At 42.4% G+C, this 17,284-nt stretch overlaps 1 protein-coding gene across 3 annotated transcripts in view; it reads left to right on the plus strand.

Moving 5' to 3' along the window:
* The window catches only part of MID1 (midline 1), a 149,416-nt gene that overhangs the window by 101,443 nt on the left and 30,689 nt on the right, over positions 1-17,284 (plus strand). For all 3 annotated transcript variants that reach the window (XM_005228472.5, XM_005228478.5, NM_001192822.1), the window contains 2 exons: positions 5,824-5,972; positions 15,480-15,607. In XM_005228472.5, coding sequence (XP_005228529.1) covers positions 5,824-5,972; positions 15,480-15,607 — 277 coding nt within the window. The remainder of the gene's footprint in view (positions 1-5,823; positions 5,973-15,479; positions 15,608-17,284) is intronic.

Consider the following 17,284-nt stretch of genomic DNA (forward strand, 5'->3'; position numbering starts at 1 on the left):
TATACTGCATGAGTACATTCATACAGAATTCCAGAAACAACTCTTTCTAATTAGCTACAGTGGCAGAAAACAAATCAGTGAATGCTTAAGTATGAGTGACAGAGGGGTGGGCAGGATAAATGACAAAGGTGCAGGAAGAGAATTGGGGGTATGATACATACATACATACATATATATATATATATATATATTCATTACCTTGAAAATGGGGACTCTTTCATGGGTTTACACATATTTGAAAACTAATCTGATTTGTACTTGAACTATGTGCAGTTTCTTCTATATTACCTGTATCTCAGTAAAGCTGTTTTATGACAACGAACTTATAAGTGATCAATGCAAAGAAACAGAGGAAAACAACAGAATGGGAAAAACTAGAGATCTCTTCAAGAAAATTAAAGATACCAAGGGAATATTTCATGAAAATATGGGCTCGATAAAGGACAGAAAAGATATGGACCTAACAGAAGCAGAAGATATTAAGAAGAGGTGGCAAGAATACATAGAAGAACTATATAAAAAAGATCATCATGACTCAGATAAACACGATGGTGTGATCACTCACCTAGAGCCAGACATCCTGGAGTCTGAAGTCAAGTGGGCCTTAGGAAGCATCACTATGAACAAAGCTAGGGGAGGTGATGGAACTCCAGCTGAGCTATTTCAAGTCCTAAAAGATGATGCTGTAAAAGTGCTGCACTCAATATGCCAGCAAATTTGGAAAACTCAGCAGTGGTCACAGGACTGGAAAAGGTCAGTTTTCATTCTAATCCCAAAGAAAGGCAATGCCAAAGAATGTTCAAACTACCACACAACTGCATTCACTTCACACGCTAGCAATGTAATACTCAAAATTCTCCAAGCCAGTCTTCAACAGTATGTGAACTGAGAACTTTCAGATGTTCAAGCTGGATTTAGAAAAGGCAGAGGAACCAGAGATCAAATTGCCAACATCCAATGGATTATAGAAAAAGCAAGAGAATTCCAGAAAAACATCTACTTCTGCTTTATTGACTATACTAAAGCCTTTGACTGTGTGGATCACAACAAACTGAAAAATTCTTACAGAGATGGGAATACCAGGTTTTTCCAGTAATCATGTATGCATGTGAAAGCTGGACCATAAAGAGGGCTGAGCACCAAAGAACAGATGCTTTTGAACTGTGGTGTTGGAGAAGACTCTTGAGAGTCCCATGGACAGCAAGGAGATCAAAGCAGTCAATCCTAAAGGAAATCAGTCCTGAATATTCATTGGAAGGACTGATGCTGAAGCTCCAGTACTTTGGCCCCCTGATACAAAGAACTGACTCATTGGAAAAGACCTTGATGCTGGGAAAGATTGAGGGCAGGAGGAGAAGGGGGTGACAGAGGATGAGATGGTTGGATGGCATCACTCATGACTCGATGGACATGAGTTTGAGCAAGCTCTGGGAGTTGGTGATGGACAGGGAGGCCTGGTGTGCTGCAGTCCATGGGGTTGCAAAGCGTTGGTCACAACTGAGTGACTGAACTGAACTTGTGTATTTATACCATGAAACAGTCTTCAGAAATTAAAAGCAATGAACTGGGGGTGATACATATTTACATGGATGAGTCACAGAAAGAGAAGCAAGGTTTATAATGATTCATAGAGAATAAGAAATATTATATACAGTTTGATGAACTACAAACAATTGCATACACTACTGAGGCAAACATATTAGCATGTTTGGGAGTCATCAGAAGTGTGTTTTCCTCTAGAGAGAGACATGAATTAGGGAGGGACGTTCAAGGGCTTCAATGTCGTCAATAATATTTTACTGCCTTCTGAAAAATCCTATGCTAATATGATGAAAACACTGACATTTGCTAACGCTGGTGCTATGTATGGCAACATTGGTCATATGACTTGAAAAACTGTACTTTTGAGGTATATCCCTTCTTAAAAATGCATGTTTGCCCAGGGATGTGATCTCAGAAGAAAGATGAAGGCCCAGTTCAGCTCTCCATTGAGTTACTACCTTGGCACATGTCCAAGGACTAGTTCATCCCTAACCTGGGAATTCACAGTGACTAAGTCCCTGGCCAGGGAATTGGGTGTCAGAGAGACATTTTGAAGAAAAGATGAGCATGCATGCCAACTCCCTGCCCAGCATCTCCAAGTATGGGCTTGGGGCCCAGTGAGGGTGTCCAGGGTGGGAAGTCTGAAGAAATGCAATCCAGAGAAGCACTCGGACCAGCACTCAGAAGTGAGGAGCTAAAGCAGAATCATGGAGCCCACAAAGGTTAATCTGACCCACCTCTTGACTTTGCCTCTGAATTTAGTGCCAGTCATAATGCCCTAGACCCAGAGAAAACAAACTCACTGCATATCCTCCAACCACAGTGGGGGTGGGGGGCGCTGGGAGGGGCTGGGGAAGGCTGCCAATCAGATGATGCTGTTACCCATTAGCACAGACTGGTAATTCCTTCCCTCAGACCATTGCACCTTCTTAGAAATAACAGCTCAACAGCCTTTATACTTGTACTGACGAAGAGTCTCAAGCTCTGAGACTCCCCAAGAAAGAGCTGGCTTATTTCTTCAGCAGAAGGGGATAAATTTCACATCCACACATCAACACATGAAAAGCTGACAGCAGACTCCAGGTTAAGCAAACTATTTATGTTTAGACACATATCTGAGAAAGCTGCAGCTAAAAACAAAAGGGGGTCCCTTCTCATCACTACTTTTATGTGCTCTGAGTCTCCCAAATTGCTGGTAATTACCTTGGAGTCCATGTCAGGGCTTTTGTATAGCCTTATAAAAATGCTCAGTACAGTCCTTATTGTCAGTTAAGATACTTCTGTTAATTGAGACTCAATGGTTTGAACCAAACAATTTTGGGGTGAGAACCCTATGTAGATAATAAAAGCACTTAAAATATAAAGAAAAATAAAGGGCCACTTTAAAAAGCATTTGTAAGGTAAAATAAACAGCAAGTAAATTGATATAAATAGGCCTATATCCCCAGTAAAAGGAGATTCCAACAAAGTATTTCCATGATGACTGTGGAAGTGAACTCCACAAATTACAACATTCAGTCACACTTCCCCAAGGAATAAAGAACACTGCCAACTTGGAAAAAAAAATTTAAGTAATATATTTTAAATGGTGTTTTCTAATGAAGGCATTCGTATTTTGCTAAATACTCAGTGTCTGATCCTGAAGTGTGGTACCATGTAGGACGGTGCTTCATTATAATGTGATCCAAATCATGGCCATCCGATTAGAATCGTTTAGGTCAGCAAACTTTGTAAAGGGCCAGGTATAATAAATATTTTCAGTTGTGACCTGTAGGCTCTGTCATTACTGCTCACTGCTGGTATAGTGAGAAATAGTAGTGTGAAAGCAGCCATAAATGATTCATAAACACATACATGTGGCCCTGTGCCAATAAAACTTTATTTACACAAACAGGTTTTGTGCTGGATATGGTCCATAGACCATAGTTTGTGAACTAACTTAGGAAAGTGGTTTTCTTTTCTTTTTTCTCTTTTTTACTGAAACCCACAGTAAAAAATACATCAAACCCAGCACCGACACACACGGACACATAGAGAAGTAAGTTTTACCAAACCCAACTTACCCTTTCTACAAGGAATGCACTCTGCTACTATCTTTTCTCCTCTCCTCTTTCATTTAGTTTTTTTAAATGCTAATCCCATCCATTCTGGTGATTCATCACCTGCAGATCAAAAAACATTATTGCTTGTTAAAATGCAGATTCCCACAGCCCGCCAATTATAACTCCTCACCTAGGATTTCGAAATGTTGGCCCAGACATTTACAGGTTTTCTTTAAGAGATCCCCAACTGATTCTTGTGCACACCAGGCTTATAAAGCTCCGGTCTGGTCTATCAGATGGAATTCTACACAGAGTAAAATTAAAATTAAACCAAGTTGTCTTCTGTAAAACATTTGTATATTTTCTAAGGCGGCTCTCATTTTGGCTTGAATTCAACTTATGCATGATTTAGGACCTTTTTCCTTTTCTTCTTATGTCACTTTGAATTTCCAGCATCATGACAGAATTTTGTGTTTTTTTGTTTTTTTTTTTTAAGAAGAAAGTGCAGGTCAAGCATTTTTCCATTTGTAATCTGTGTGATCACTACAACGTATACTGAAAGGACATGAAGTTATTCAAAAGGAATACTTGGACCTTATTTGTTTTGTTGCTGTTAGAACTATACTAAATACCTTCAGTTCTACCATGTAACTTGTGATTAAGTATTCCTTCCTCTGACAATTTCTTCTGGATGTGTTCCAACATCTTGAATTGGACTCGATGCCTTTCTGAGCTTTACCTCTGGATATAATGCTGTTAGAAGCTAAATTCTATTTGGTGTACGATAAGTGTCATTTTATTCAACTAACAAACACAGTTAATCGGCAGTGATGGTCACTGTAATTATATATAATGTGGTAAATCTTTTACCGGGCTTAAGATAACATACTCTATGCCCCAGAGTTTTGACACTTCATTTCTCTAACCCTTGACTTTCAAGAATCTCACTCTTGCCTGCAATCTTGTGGCTGCCGCCTCACAGTTCAGCATTCATTTCCTTTGTCTGCTCTGGTACAACAGAGCTGAAATTGGACAGTCCTCAGAGGCCTCGAGTTCTGACATCTCCTTCCTTCCTTTACTTCGATTAGACTTGCACGGGGATGATAATGATGACTTGGAGAAAGGAGGAATTTCTTGGAGTTAGCAGGAATTCTGGAGGGAACCCAAGCCAGCCTTGTCTGCAAGACAGATGAACTGGCCTCCTCCCTACCCTTTCACCCCAGGCTGTTTTCCATTCCAGAATGATCAGAAAGCCGGCCAAGACCTGTCCCAGGCTGTGTAGACTTGAGCTGGGGGGGGCGGGGGCCCACGCACACAGGGTGCACTGCTGTTCCAATTAGCACTCTCATTTTCCCCTGGCTTCTGGCCAGAGGGCTTCATCTCCCAGCACACTCCAAACACCAGCGCAACCGGTCAAGTGGGTTACCATGGACTTATCGCAGCCTGCCCCGAGGTGATGGTCAGTTATGTTTGAGGGTCGTTTTCAAGCAAGACGGAATCAGAAGTTGGAATGGAGACTGGAACCAAATGAGCATTTTTATCCGGACTGGGAACTGCTTATCAAAATAGTTTTAGTTATCAAGCAAGCACAAAGTGCCTGGAAATGACGTTCCCGGTGAGGGGAAATGGCCCAGCTGTGCTTTTTTTGGCTTTCTCTCATCTGTGGAACAGGAAAAATATTAATCAATGGAAAAAATGCTCCCTTTCTGTTAATTTAACACATGAGTTTGCAATAGTGTGGGAAATAGTACTATCTAATGTGTTTACATCACCATTTTATTACATGGATGGCAAAGAACTTTTGATTTGACTTAAGCCACACGTTTTGCACCTACAGCGATGTTTTATTTTCTCATTGGCTGAAAACATATGATAGAGAAAGTTCCAGGGTTCCCTGTGATCTTACAGTCATTGTGTTAGAATAGCTGAGGGAAGAGGCCCAGTGACCCTCTAACTCACACTGGGCAACACCTTTTTTCCCCATTAACAGGGAAGCAATTCGCAATTCAGGGCTTCCTCCTGAAACAAATTAGTGACACTTCTCCAAGAAGATAAAGAATAGCTCAGACAAGAGTGCCATGACTGGGGTTCACAGCTTTCTCTGCCTCCCTTTTGCACTTTTAGTGAAGGATGACTCGCACACAACCGAACTCGCACACTGCGAGAGTCCAGCACAATGCATTTTCACTAAGCAAGCCCACCCGGGTAACCAACCATCTCTGTGCCTCTTTTGTTCCAGGTGATGAGGCTTCGCAAACTGGCTCAGCAGATTGCAAACTGCAAACAGTGCATCGAGCGGTCGGCATCACTCATCTCCCAAGCAGAACACTCTCTGAAGGAGAATGATCACGCGCGTTTCCTACAGACCGCTAAGAATATCACTGAGAGGTGAGTGCAGGGGCTACTGGGAAATTCTCAGTGCCTGGGCTCCCGTGTCTGGACTGTGATTGGTTGGCCTTGCCCTGCCTTGCTTTTGTTTGCATTTTCAAGGCTGGGTACCAGAGAGAATAGAGGCTTTGAGTTGCTTTGTTCCAGCTCAAAATGCTTCCCTTTGACCTGTCAAAGCCTTTTCAGTATCAGCCGGGAGTTCAAGGCCTTAGAAACAAGAGCCTGCAAGTTAGAAAGAATAAAATCTGCCTTCTTTTACTGGGGAAGAAAGCTTAGGATGGCACAAAACTGCATTTACTGTGACTCTCAGACCTGATCTTATCATATACTTGATAACAAAGAATCAAAATGAACACCAAAACATAAAAGGGAATCTTTTCTTCCATCTCAAGGCTTATCTAGTTTTTAAAACCACCCAGGTGTTGTTCTCTGTGAGTGCTGTTTTTATTTGGTTGAGAAGCTTTGCCTCTCCTCAAAGGTCAAGACCAACTCATGTGGGAGAGAGAAGACCCAACTGTCAACTTCATACCACCTCCTTTGGAAATCTTTATTCTATGGTGGGGGACATAAACATTACGTGATTTGAAAGGACAGCTCAGCAGTGAAACTGACAGGGGTCACTGCACCTTCAGTGCACATACTTGATAGGCATAAAATTGCTCGCCTTCACTGATGCAAACACCTATAGCAATTCTTGGGGAGCCCAAGAAAAGCACTTCATGCCACCTAAATGCATGACATCTCCAGCCAATGCCATTGACATTGACTTTTCATTCAGTGGAATTTTCAGAGTCAACTCACCTTTATCCAAAGCAATAATTGAAGCCTATCCCTGGAAGACCCCAGACAGCTCCTTCTTCCTGATCTTTATCCAGCAGCAGGGCTCTGCAAACTCTGCTTATAAAGGACCAGAGTAAATATGTTCAGCTATGAAGGTTATCTCGTCCCCATGACAACTACTCAACTCAGCCATGATAGGTCTCCAGCAGCCTAGTATAGATGCAAATGAACGGGCAATGGCGTGTTCCAATAAGACTACTGGCAAAAACAGGCAGCAGGTCAGATCTGGCCCTCAGCCAGGGCTTCCCAGGTGGCGCTTAGTGGTAAAGAACCCGCCTACCAATGCAGGAAATGTGGGTTTGATCGCTGGGTTGGGGAGATCCCCTGGAGGAGGGCATGGCAACCCACTCCAGTATTCTTGCCTGGAAAATCCCATGGACAGAGGAGCCTGGTGGGCTACAGTCCGTGTTGCAGAGAGTTGGACACAGCTGAAGTGACTTAGCACACACACTGGACTTTGCCAGCCCTTGGCCTAGGGCAAAAAAATACTTACCATCTTCTGACCTGAATTTCTTCAGGGAAAGAGAAAGAAAACTTCAGTTTATTGAGGGTTTGCTTATATTGCACACTGTGCTGATGCTCAAAATACCACACAGAGGTCAGCAGTGGTATTTCCGCTTCCAGTATCCCTTCAATGGGAGGAGGGTATAGTCTCTTTATGGCTCTAGTCTAGTATCCAGCCGGTTTCTTTGTGTTCTTTCTTCTGTTTGAGATTTCCTCTGCGACTGGTTAGATACTTATCTCTGCCAATGAACGTGGATAACAGCTGGTTATCATCCCTTTTATATCCTTAAAATGATCTCCTCCCTCCTCCAAAGGCAGCCAGCTTCTTTCCTCAGGACTCGTCAGTTCCAAGTGTTTAATTGTCTCCACTGCTCTCATCTGGACTGCCTCCAGGTGCCTGAAATATTCAAGCTAAAGTTAAAAAAACTGCAAACAGCACTAATACTCCAGTGTACCCGGGACACTCAAGTAGACAGCATTTACACTTACATCATGGTTTCCAACTGGGATCCACTAGTTCTTTTCTCCAGCTATAAATTGTGCAATGTCCAGATGAAATGGCTAGTATGAGTTGCATTTCTCAGCACTTCCTAAAAATCTGGGCCAGTCTAACATGGATAAATTCTCAGCTAGCAGGAGAGAGAACATGGCCCCATAACAGTTAAGATAGAATGTTCTGGAAGAAGATCTGCATTTGAAGTCTAACACAACAGGAGCATGGATGCCTACATGGCATCTCCCTTTGACCCAGCAGGTCCTACCTGGACCCATTCAACTCTACCTCTCACAGGCCCATCTCATCAAGCATAGAATTGTGACCCACTGCTCTTTCCACAAATGAATTTTATCATATATAGGGTTTGCCAGAAAGTTCCTGTGGCTTATTCCATAACAGCTTATGGAAACACCCAAATGACCTTATTGACCAATCCAATACACTATTCTCAAGCCTCACTACTACATAATTTTTGGTGTGATTGTATGTGCACTTTGCTAACATGATGTTAAATAAGCAAAACTCTTCACTAAATCCATAAGAAACTTGGCATACTACTTATGAAAAGTTTAAACTTCCATCAAGTTTGAATGCGTACTACCTGTAAAAATTTGCCAGGAGCCCTTGTCGCTCTCAGAGAAGGCAATGGCACCCCACTCCAGTACTCTTGCCTGGAAAATCCCATGGACGGAGGAGCCTCGTAGACTGCAGTCCATGGGGTCGCTAAGAGTCGAACACGACTGAGCGATTTCACTTTCACTTTTCACTTTCCTGCAGTGGAGAAGGAAATGGCAACCCACTCCAGTGTTCTTGCCTGGAGAATCCCAGGGACAGGGGAGCCTGGTGGGCTGCCATCTATGGGGTCGCACAGAGTCGGACACGACTGAAGCGACTTAGCAGCAGTAGCAGCTTGTCGCTCTGTTTCTTCATCCCATCTCTGTCTGTCTCTATTTGTCAATCCTCTTGGTCAATTCTTGAGCCCTTTGCCTTTTCCAGCAACCAGAATGTGGTAAAAAGGCAATGACCTTGACCCTGTAATTTGGAAACCCTTGTTCAAATCCTAGCACTGTCACCTTTTAACTGTGATTCTTTGTCCAAGAGCTATTTTTGACTCAGAAAACTGGGCTCCTAATAGCTACCTCTATCCACAGTTGTGATAACATTGCTGGCCACTCCTATAAACATGTCTTCGGTGTTGTAGATACTCCATAATGTTCCTTGGATTTGTGTTTTCATATTACTTAACATTCTTCTCTAAAACGTGACTTCACAGCTCTGTTCCTGTCTGTCTGCCTTGGGCTTTGGCACCTGTGTACTTGTAAACCATCTTTACTCTTCTAGTCAAGGGTGGAATGGCCACAGGAAACTTAATACTGCAGGCCTTCCTCAAGTTAGAATTGGATGCAACTTTTCTGCATCCTTACATCACTTAAAGTGCACATGTTTGCCTACAAGCTGAATCAGACTGCATAAAGATTTTTCAATTCAGAAGCATGGAAAAAAAAAAAAACCCAAGAGGGGAGAAAGCCTCAAGTTTTACATTGTAAGAGATGCATATGCTTTAGAATCAAGCCCTTGGCTCTATGCTAATTGCTCAGGAGTAATGCCAACTCACTGAAAAAGACCCTGATGCTGGCAAAGATTGAGGGCAGGAGCAGAAGGGGGCGGTAGAGGATGAGATGGTTAGATGGTATCATCAACTCAACAGACATGAGTTTGAGTGAAGGACAGGGAACCCCAGAGTACTGCAGTCCATGGGGTTGCAATGAGTCGGACATGACTGAGCAACTGAACAACAACTGCAGTGACAGCTGGCATTTGGGGCTGCTCCCTGATGCTTACAGTTTCCTCATGTGCTCCCAATGGGCAAGACCCCCAGTCATCTTGTTTTCACCATGAAGGCCCCGGGACATAGCAAGCTGCCTGATCTGAATGAATGCATGAAGACATCTATAAAACAGGGTGATTATTCATTCCTACCTAATACAGTTCCTGTGGTCATGTATGGATGTGAGAGTTGGACTGTGAAGAAGGCTGAGCGCCGAAGAATTGATGCTTTTGAACTGTGGTGTTGGAGAAGACTCTTGAGAGTCCCTTGGACTGCAAGGAGATCCAACCAGTCCATTCTGAAGGAGATCAGCCCTGGGATTTCTTTGGAGGGAATGATGCTGAAGCTGAAACTCCAGTACTTTGGCCAAATGATGTGAAGAGTTGACTCATTGGAAAAGACCCTGATGCTGGGAGGGATTGGGGGTGGGAGGAAAAGGGGACAACAGAGGATGAGATGGCTGGATGGCATCACCGACTCGATGGACGTGAGTCTGGGTGAACTCCGGGAGTTGGTGATGGACAGGGAGGCCTGGCGTGCTGTGATTCATGGGGTCGCAGAGAGTTGGACATGACTGAGCGACTGAACTGAACTGAATACAGTTCCTGTAGGGATAAAATGAAATAATTTAACAAAGATATCAACTGAGATCCTATCTCAAGGTAAATGTGCAACAAATGCTAATTTCTCTCCTTCCCACTCACTAAATGGATCCAAATGGATTGTTATAATGGACTATATACTCAAGCCTCGCTAATATATCATTCTTGGAGCGGTTTTTTGTACACTTTTCTAAAATTATGTTAAATAAGCAAAATTCTTTACTCAATCTAAGCCTAACAAAGTTGGTCTACTACTTAAAAAAAATTGCATTTGAAAGTGAAAGTGAAGTCACTCAGTCATGTCCAACTCTTAGCGACCCCACGGACTGCAGCCCACCAGGCTCCTCTGTCCATGGGATTTTCCAGGCAAGAGTACTGGAGTGGGGTGCCATTGCCTTCTCCATATTGTATATTAGAGCATTGCCTTCTCCATAAATTGTATATTAGAGACCAAAATACTCCTGTTCCACCAGCACCCAGTAAACCAGCAAGGAGCAAAAGCCCAGTAAAGCACTTCACAGGCCAATAGCCGTGATTACTCAACAGCTGACAGTATTTTTCACTATGGAATCTCTTCATCAAGGGGTATGTATCTCCCAGAAAAAGGAAAAAGAGAACTGTTGAGTTAGTTTACATTGCAATAAAAGGTCATACAATGACTTTAAAAGCTATCTTGAATAACATAATGACATAACATGAAAAAAATGAAAATACACAAAATAGGTGCCAAAATTAGGTGTGAAATAATAGGCATTTAGCAGCAAATTATCTGTATCAAGGGGCTTCCCTGGTGGCTCAGAGGTAAAAAATATGCCTGCAATGCAGGAGACGCAGGCACTGTGGGTTCGATCCCTGGGTCGGGAAGATCCCCTTGAGAAGGGAATGGCAACCCACTCCATTATTCTTGCCTGGAGAATCCCATGGACAGAGGAGCCAGGCTGACTTCGGTCCCTAGGAGGGACTTAGATTCTTTCAGATGAAGTCTTTGTCCCACACCGCCATAGGCAATTCAAGGATCCAACCAACTTCCCCAGAATACAATGCAGAGAATGCCAGTCATCTACCAGAAAGATGTCATTTCATCATAAGAATCAGAGTGCATCTGATGAGTGATTTTTGAAATGTGTTCTATTGGGTGTTAATTGGTGTGAAAACAAGGCTTCAGAGTCAAATGCATTTGGGAAATCCTGAGTTGACAAAAGCAAGCCACATTTTGTTACTATGAGACCTCACCAGGTTTTCCCATGGTGATGTGCATCATAGCCCACCGACCTGAGAGGGACCCATTTCAATTCCATTGTCAGAGGTCAGGAATGTGGGCAATATTAAGGGAGCAGGGTAGAGAATCTTCCCCTGGCATTGACTGGCGGAAATGTTGTAAGCACTGTAGCTCTAGACATGTATTCCTTCCACAACACTGGCCCCAAGTGGCTGCTAGCAACTGAGTGTCATGGAGATTAGGGGCATCAGAGTCAAAATACAAAGAGGAGGTAGGGACTTCCTTGATGGCCCAGTCGCTAAGACTCTGTGTTCTCAATGCAGGGGGCCCAGGTTCAATCCCTGGTCAGGGAACTAGAACCCACATGTCACAACTTAAAGATCCCACATGCTGCAACTAAGACTCAGTGCAGCCAAATAAATTAATTTAAAAAAATAGGAAGAGGAAGTAATGTGCAACCCACCCCATGAGACATCAAGGTAGGATGCAATACCCTTATCTCCTCCCGTATGGTAAGAGCTTGACACACACATACCTATAAGCATGTGCACACATATTCCCCCCCGCACCACCCCCCCGCCACACACACACAGACATGACTAAAAGCACAGAACTGAGAAAGTAGGATAGTCTGAGGGCCCTGGGGGATTTGGGCAATTTATCTGAAAGGCCAAAAGATGGGCAACAAGGATTTGGGGAATAAACATGGCCTATAATGTTGACTTTGGCAGATCTCCACTCCCCTGTCACTCCAGATAAGAATTTGAAATTATAGCCAAACATAAATATCTTTCCTTCCATCAAAAAATAATAATAATAATGTGTAGGTGTTAAATGCTGCAGTCATCTCCCAAGAGTCTTTTTGTCAGTCTTTGCCCCTGAAGCTTAGGAACTTTCATTCTTTTCGTTTCCACTCTACCAAGTCCCCACCATCAAGATGGCATGTGTTGGGATTCCCTGGTGGCTCAGTGGTAAAGAATCTGCCTGCCAATGAAGGAGACACAAGTTCGATCCCTGGTCTGGGAACAGGCCACAGGGCAACTAAAGCTGTGGTCCACAACTACTCAGTCTGTGCCTAGAGCCTGGGAACTGCAATTACTGAAGCCCACAGGCCCTATAGCCCATGCTCCGCCCTACAGCGCATGCTCCGCCCTACAGCCTATGATCCCCAACAAGAGAAGCCACTGCAGTGAGAAGCCTGTGCACTGCAACAGAGAGTAGCTGCTGCTCGCCACAGCTAGAGAAAAGCCCACATAGCAACAAAGACCCAGCACAGCCAAAAAATAAACAGAATTATTTTTTAAAAAGGATGGCAGGCATTGTCAACAACGTCCCTGACTAAAGCATGGTTTAGTTGATTGTTTCTGGACAACAGAACCAGGAGAAACTTGGCAATGAAATCTATTTTGGATGAACGTGAACAGAAGCTGGTGCCATAGGACAGGGGAAGTACCAGCTCGAGATTATCTGTTCAGAGCGTTTGAGATCCTCTAACTTGGTGCGCACAAGGTCTGTGCCACATGGGAAGAGCAGAGAAGCGCAATAGGAAGTTCAGTGCTTGTTTCATAATAGCTCAGCACACTTCTCCCTGTTGGACATCATAAAACAGAAATAACTGGGGTTTCACTTTGAAATTTTTATTTGAGGAGTTCAAATGGCGCTGTAGCATTTCTTTGACTTTTTCTGCATGGATGCAAATATTTTGGGTTCTTTAGTAAATGACATAAATGGAGGGCTTACTCAATATTCATTGAATAGTTGTTGACTAATCCTAAGATCTGAGTTTGAAGGAGTTTTGTGATAATAGGTCGTAAGGAAAGCATTTCTTAAGTTCAGTTTGACCATGTGTGAAAATTGCCTAGCAACCATTCCTTTTCCATGAGTCTGAATTAGCACTTGTCATAATAATTAGTCCAGTTCTCTTGGGTACAATAATTAGCTAATAAAATCACACAACTCTGCTATTCACTGTTTCTTGGTGAAAAGCTAGAGTGCTGAATTTAGATTCTCCATCTTCGTTCGAACACTTGAAACTTTTCTTTCCAAGGTTTAGGCCTCTTCAAACTTTCATCTGTGGACCTCAGTATCATTCCAGTTATGACACTGTTGATTGTCCTCTCTACTTCCCTCCTCCTGTAGCACTGAATATGTGCCAGTACAATTATAGAAACTTTATTTCTAAGGATTCTGAGCATTTCACAGGACTGACTTTTTTTTAATCAAGGTAAATTTTGCATAACATAAAATTAACCATTTTAAAGTGAACAGTTCATTAGCATTCAGTACATTCACAACATTGTACAATTCCTGCCTCTATGAAGTTCCAAATGATTTTCCTCACCCCAAAAGAAAACCCCACACCCATTATGTAATCACTCCCCACTGTCCCCTTGCCCCCAACCCCTGTCAACCACCTGTTTACTTTCTGTCTCAACAGAGTTGTCTACTATGGACATTTCATGTAACTGCATCATACAAGATGTGGCCTTTTGTCTCTGGCTTCTTTCACTTAGCATAATACTTTTAAGGTTTTTTCCACGTCATAGCATCTATCAGTATTTCATTCCCTTTTATGACTGAATAATATTCCATTGTACAGACATGCCCACAGATGTAATTTTTATAAAGATATATTTCCTTATAAAATCCAAAACTTTAAAAGCCATTAAGAGATGCAAGAAGAGATCTACCTCATAGAGTAACCTGGCTGAAATTTTTCCAGATGAAATGGAAGAGTACAAACCTAGAATTTTCTTACTGGCTGCTGCCAGCTAGCTTTATGGCCTTGTATACATGAGCGTAAGTGCCCTTAATTAGAAAATAAGTAACTAGGTAAAGGTTGTTTCGTTTTGTTTAATGTCCTGAAATACCAGAATCAACAAGATTACGAGTCTAACATAGTTTGATGCGCTCAGAAGTGGTTTACATCATCCCATAATTTTCTTGTTCTTAGAAGGACCACTTGCATTCTTTAACGAGTCAAAATGGTCTGCTCTTGATAACAACTTTTCCAATCAACATGACAGTCCATTGCAGGAGATTGATACATACCAATAGCTTGCTTTATAGAGTATACATGAGAAGTCTAACTAGCAACCCTAATGAAGAAGAGAAACAGTGAATCCATCAGGGAAATGTGTGAGAAAGCACATACATATTTTCTATGGCATCTGCTGGGAATATGGTACAAGAAAATGAGGACAGGGAGAATGAAAACAAGCCAGACCAAAACTCCTTTTTTAATGTTTATTTTAGAGAGAGGCTAGTCATTGATTAAACTAATCCAATATCTGGGAACATTCTTTTTTAATCTTCACTTTGCCTTTTATGCAGCTTGAAATTTGGGAGATCCCTCTTTGAAGTGGAGAAGGGTCGGGTCTGAAAGGAACAAACAGTTTCCCAGACAGATGTGTGAAGAAATGCCTGGGGCCGTGTGCTTCTCGCTTGGGTTAGATGTGCGGGGGGCAGGCAGTTACATACACAGCGCTGTGAAATATGAATATTCTTTCGCCTCCACGGGGAATTTTTTTCCGATAGTAAACAGGAAGGGAGGAAGCCATTCCGCTGTTTTCCCACGTCCTCTGCCTTCGCTTGAAACTTGTGCTCATTTGCATGTGTTGCTGCTTGTGCCATTCCGAGATTCTTTTTAAGGCTCACATACAAAAATGGTACTGGTTTTTGTGGGGGTTTTTGACACTAAAAAAAAATTATTTTTAATTGAAGTATAGCAGATTTACAATGTTGTATTTATTTCTGCTATACGGCAAAGTGACTCAGTTATACACATATATATTTTTTAATATTCTCTTCCATTATGGTTTATCACACAGTATTGAATGTTCTACAATTCCCTGTGCTATACAGTAGGACCCTGTCATTTATCCATCCTATATCAATAGCTTACATCAATAACACTATTTTTTAATGATATTTCTTTTCCTTTTTTTTTTTCATTCCTGTGCAATGATGGTAAAAGCTGGCTTGACATTTCTAAAAAGTTGTTTTCTTTCAATTACAGAGTCTCCATGGCAACAGCATCATCCCAGGTCCTCATTCCTGAAATCAACCTCAATGACACATTTGACACCTTCGCCTTAGATTTTTCCCGAGAGAAGAAATTGCTAGAATGTCTGGATTACCTTACAGGTATTGTCTTTGGTGTTTTCTTTAATACCGGGTATATTCAGTGATAGAAAACTTTGCCACTAGATGAGTTTCCTAAAACCAGAGGTGTGGACTTCTGGTGAGGAATGAGTCTAATATTCCTGTAAAAAATGTTTGACATTCCTTTTTTTTTTCTAAGCAAAATAATACAGCCCAAGATTCAATTGGGGACAGAAGCAAAAAGACAATCTAGGCCACTAAAAGCACACTTAGCACCATTTTTCTCCGAGTGTGGGTACCACACATGATACCTCTTGTCAGCCAGTACAGGGTTAGCGTGGCTGTTTTCCATTTCGTGTCCAAAAGGCAGATGGCTCTCACAGTACCTTGGTAGAGAAAAACGTGGCAGCTAATTCTGATGGGGTATCTACCCTGCTCCAGCTCTTGGTGTTTAACCTTCACAACATCGAATTGAGGTCAGGTATTATAATCCTCATTTTGCAAACAGTAGAGGTCATGCATCTTGCTGGAGGTCAGACAGCTAGGGAGAGGCAGAACTGGGATTTACCTCAGGTTTGTACACACTCCAAAGACCTCCATTCTTTCTACTAAAAGCCTGGATTTCATCTTGGTGAAGGTCACCATAGCAAATGTCCCCCAGATCACAGTAGGATTCCTGGTGCCATGTTTCAGTTCTGTGGTTTCTGACAGGCTTTTTCTTTGGGGTCAAGCTTAAAAAACAAAATGAGCCATAATACAATAAAACCTCAGGCTACTCCTATTCCTAACCATGCTCCCAAATTTTTCTTTGCTGTCAACCCCTGGGCTTCCCAGGTAGCTCAGTGTAAAGATACCACCTGCCAATGCAGGAGATTCGGGTTTGATCCCTGTGTTGGGATGGTCCCCTGGAGAAGGAAATGGCAACCCGCTCCAGTATTTTTGCCTGGAGAATCCCATGGACAGAGGAGCCTGGTGGGCTACAGTCCATGGGGTCACAAAAGAGTTGGACACGACTGAGCAATTAAACAACAACTAAGGCAAGAACAGACATGATAGAATGTGGACTGAGTAGACAGCTTTATCTGTGTTGTCCAAGGCTGCGATACCTGTGACTTCAGAGAAGCTCTGTGTACAGAGCGAATCCAGGTGGGCACTGAACTTAGAATCTACCACCTTCAAGAGACCACATCCTTAACTGAGCACAACATCAGCATTTCCACTCTCATCATGTATGTGTGTGTGTGTGTGTGTGTGAGCGAGAGAACGTGAGTGCGCACACACGCAGCTGGGAAAAGGGAAGTAGGAGAGAGGGAGCATTGGGTAATGTGTATTTTTCTAGTCTGTGGTTAGAAAGCACACTTGTATATTCAAGGGTGCTATACCCAGAAGACCAGTTTTTTCCTTACCTGGACCCAAGGTGTTATTTTTAGCCTTGTGCATTTGCAAGGGAGGCAAGTCACTCCAGAAACATCTTATTGTAGGAAGTTCTTTCAAACCATATAATTTCTAGGAAGAAAGGAAGAAATTGACTCAGAAAGCATGTCCAGTAAGGAATCAAACTGGATTTCAGCTATTCATGGATATAGCTCTGAGATTTATCTAAACTAACACTATTCCATAGAACTTTCTAAGATGGTAAGAACAGTCTCCATCCGCACTGTCCAGTCAAGTACATACTAGCCACATAGGGTTATTGAAAATTTGACATGTTCTGAGTTT

The sequence above is a fragment of the Bos taurus genome, chromosome X, assembly GCF_002263795.3.
Source record: "Bos taurus isolate L1 Dominette 01449 registration number 42190680 breed Hereford chromosome X, ARS-UCD2.0, whole genome shotgun sequence".
In the NCBI taxonomy this organism is placed as follows: domain Eukaryota; kingdom Metazoa; phylum Chordata; class Mammalia; order Artiodactyla; family Bovidae; genus Bos; species Bos taurus.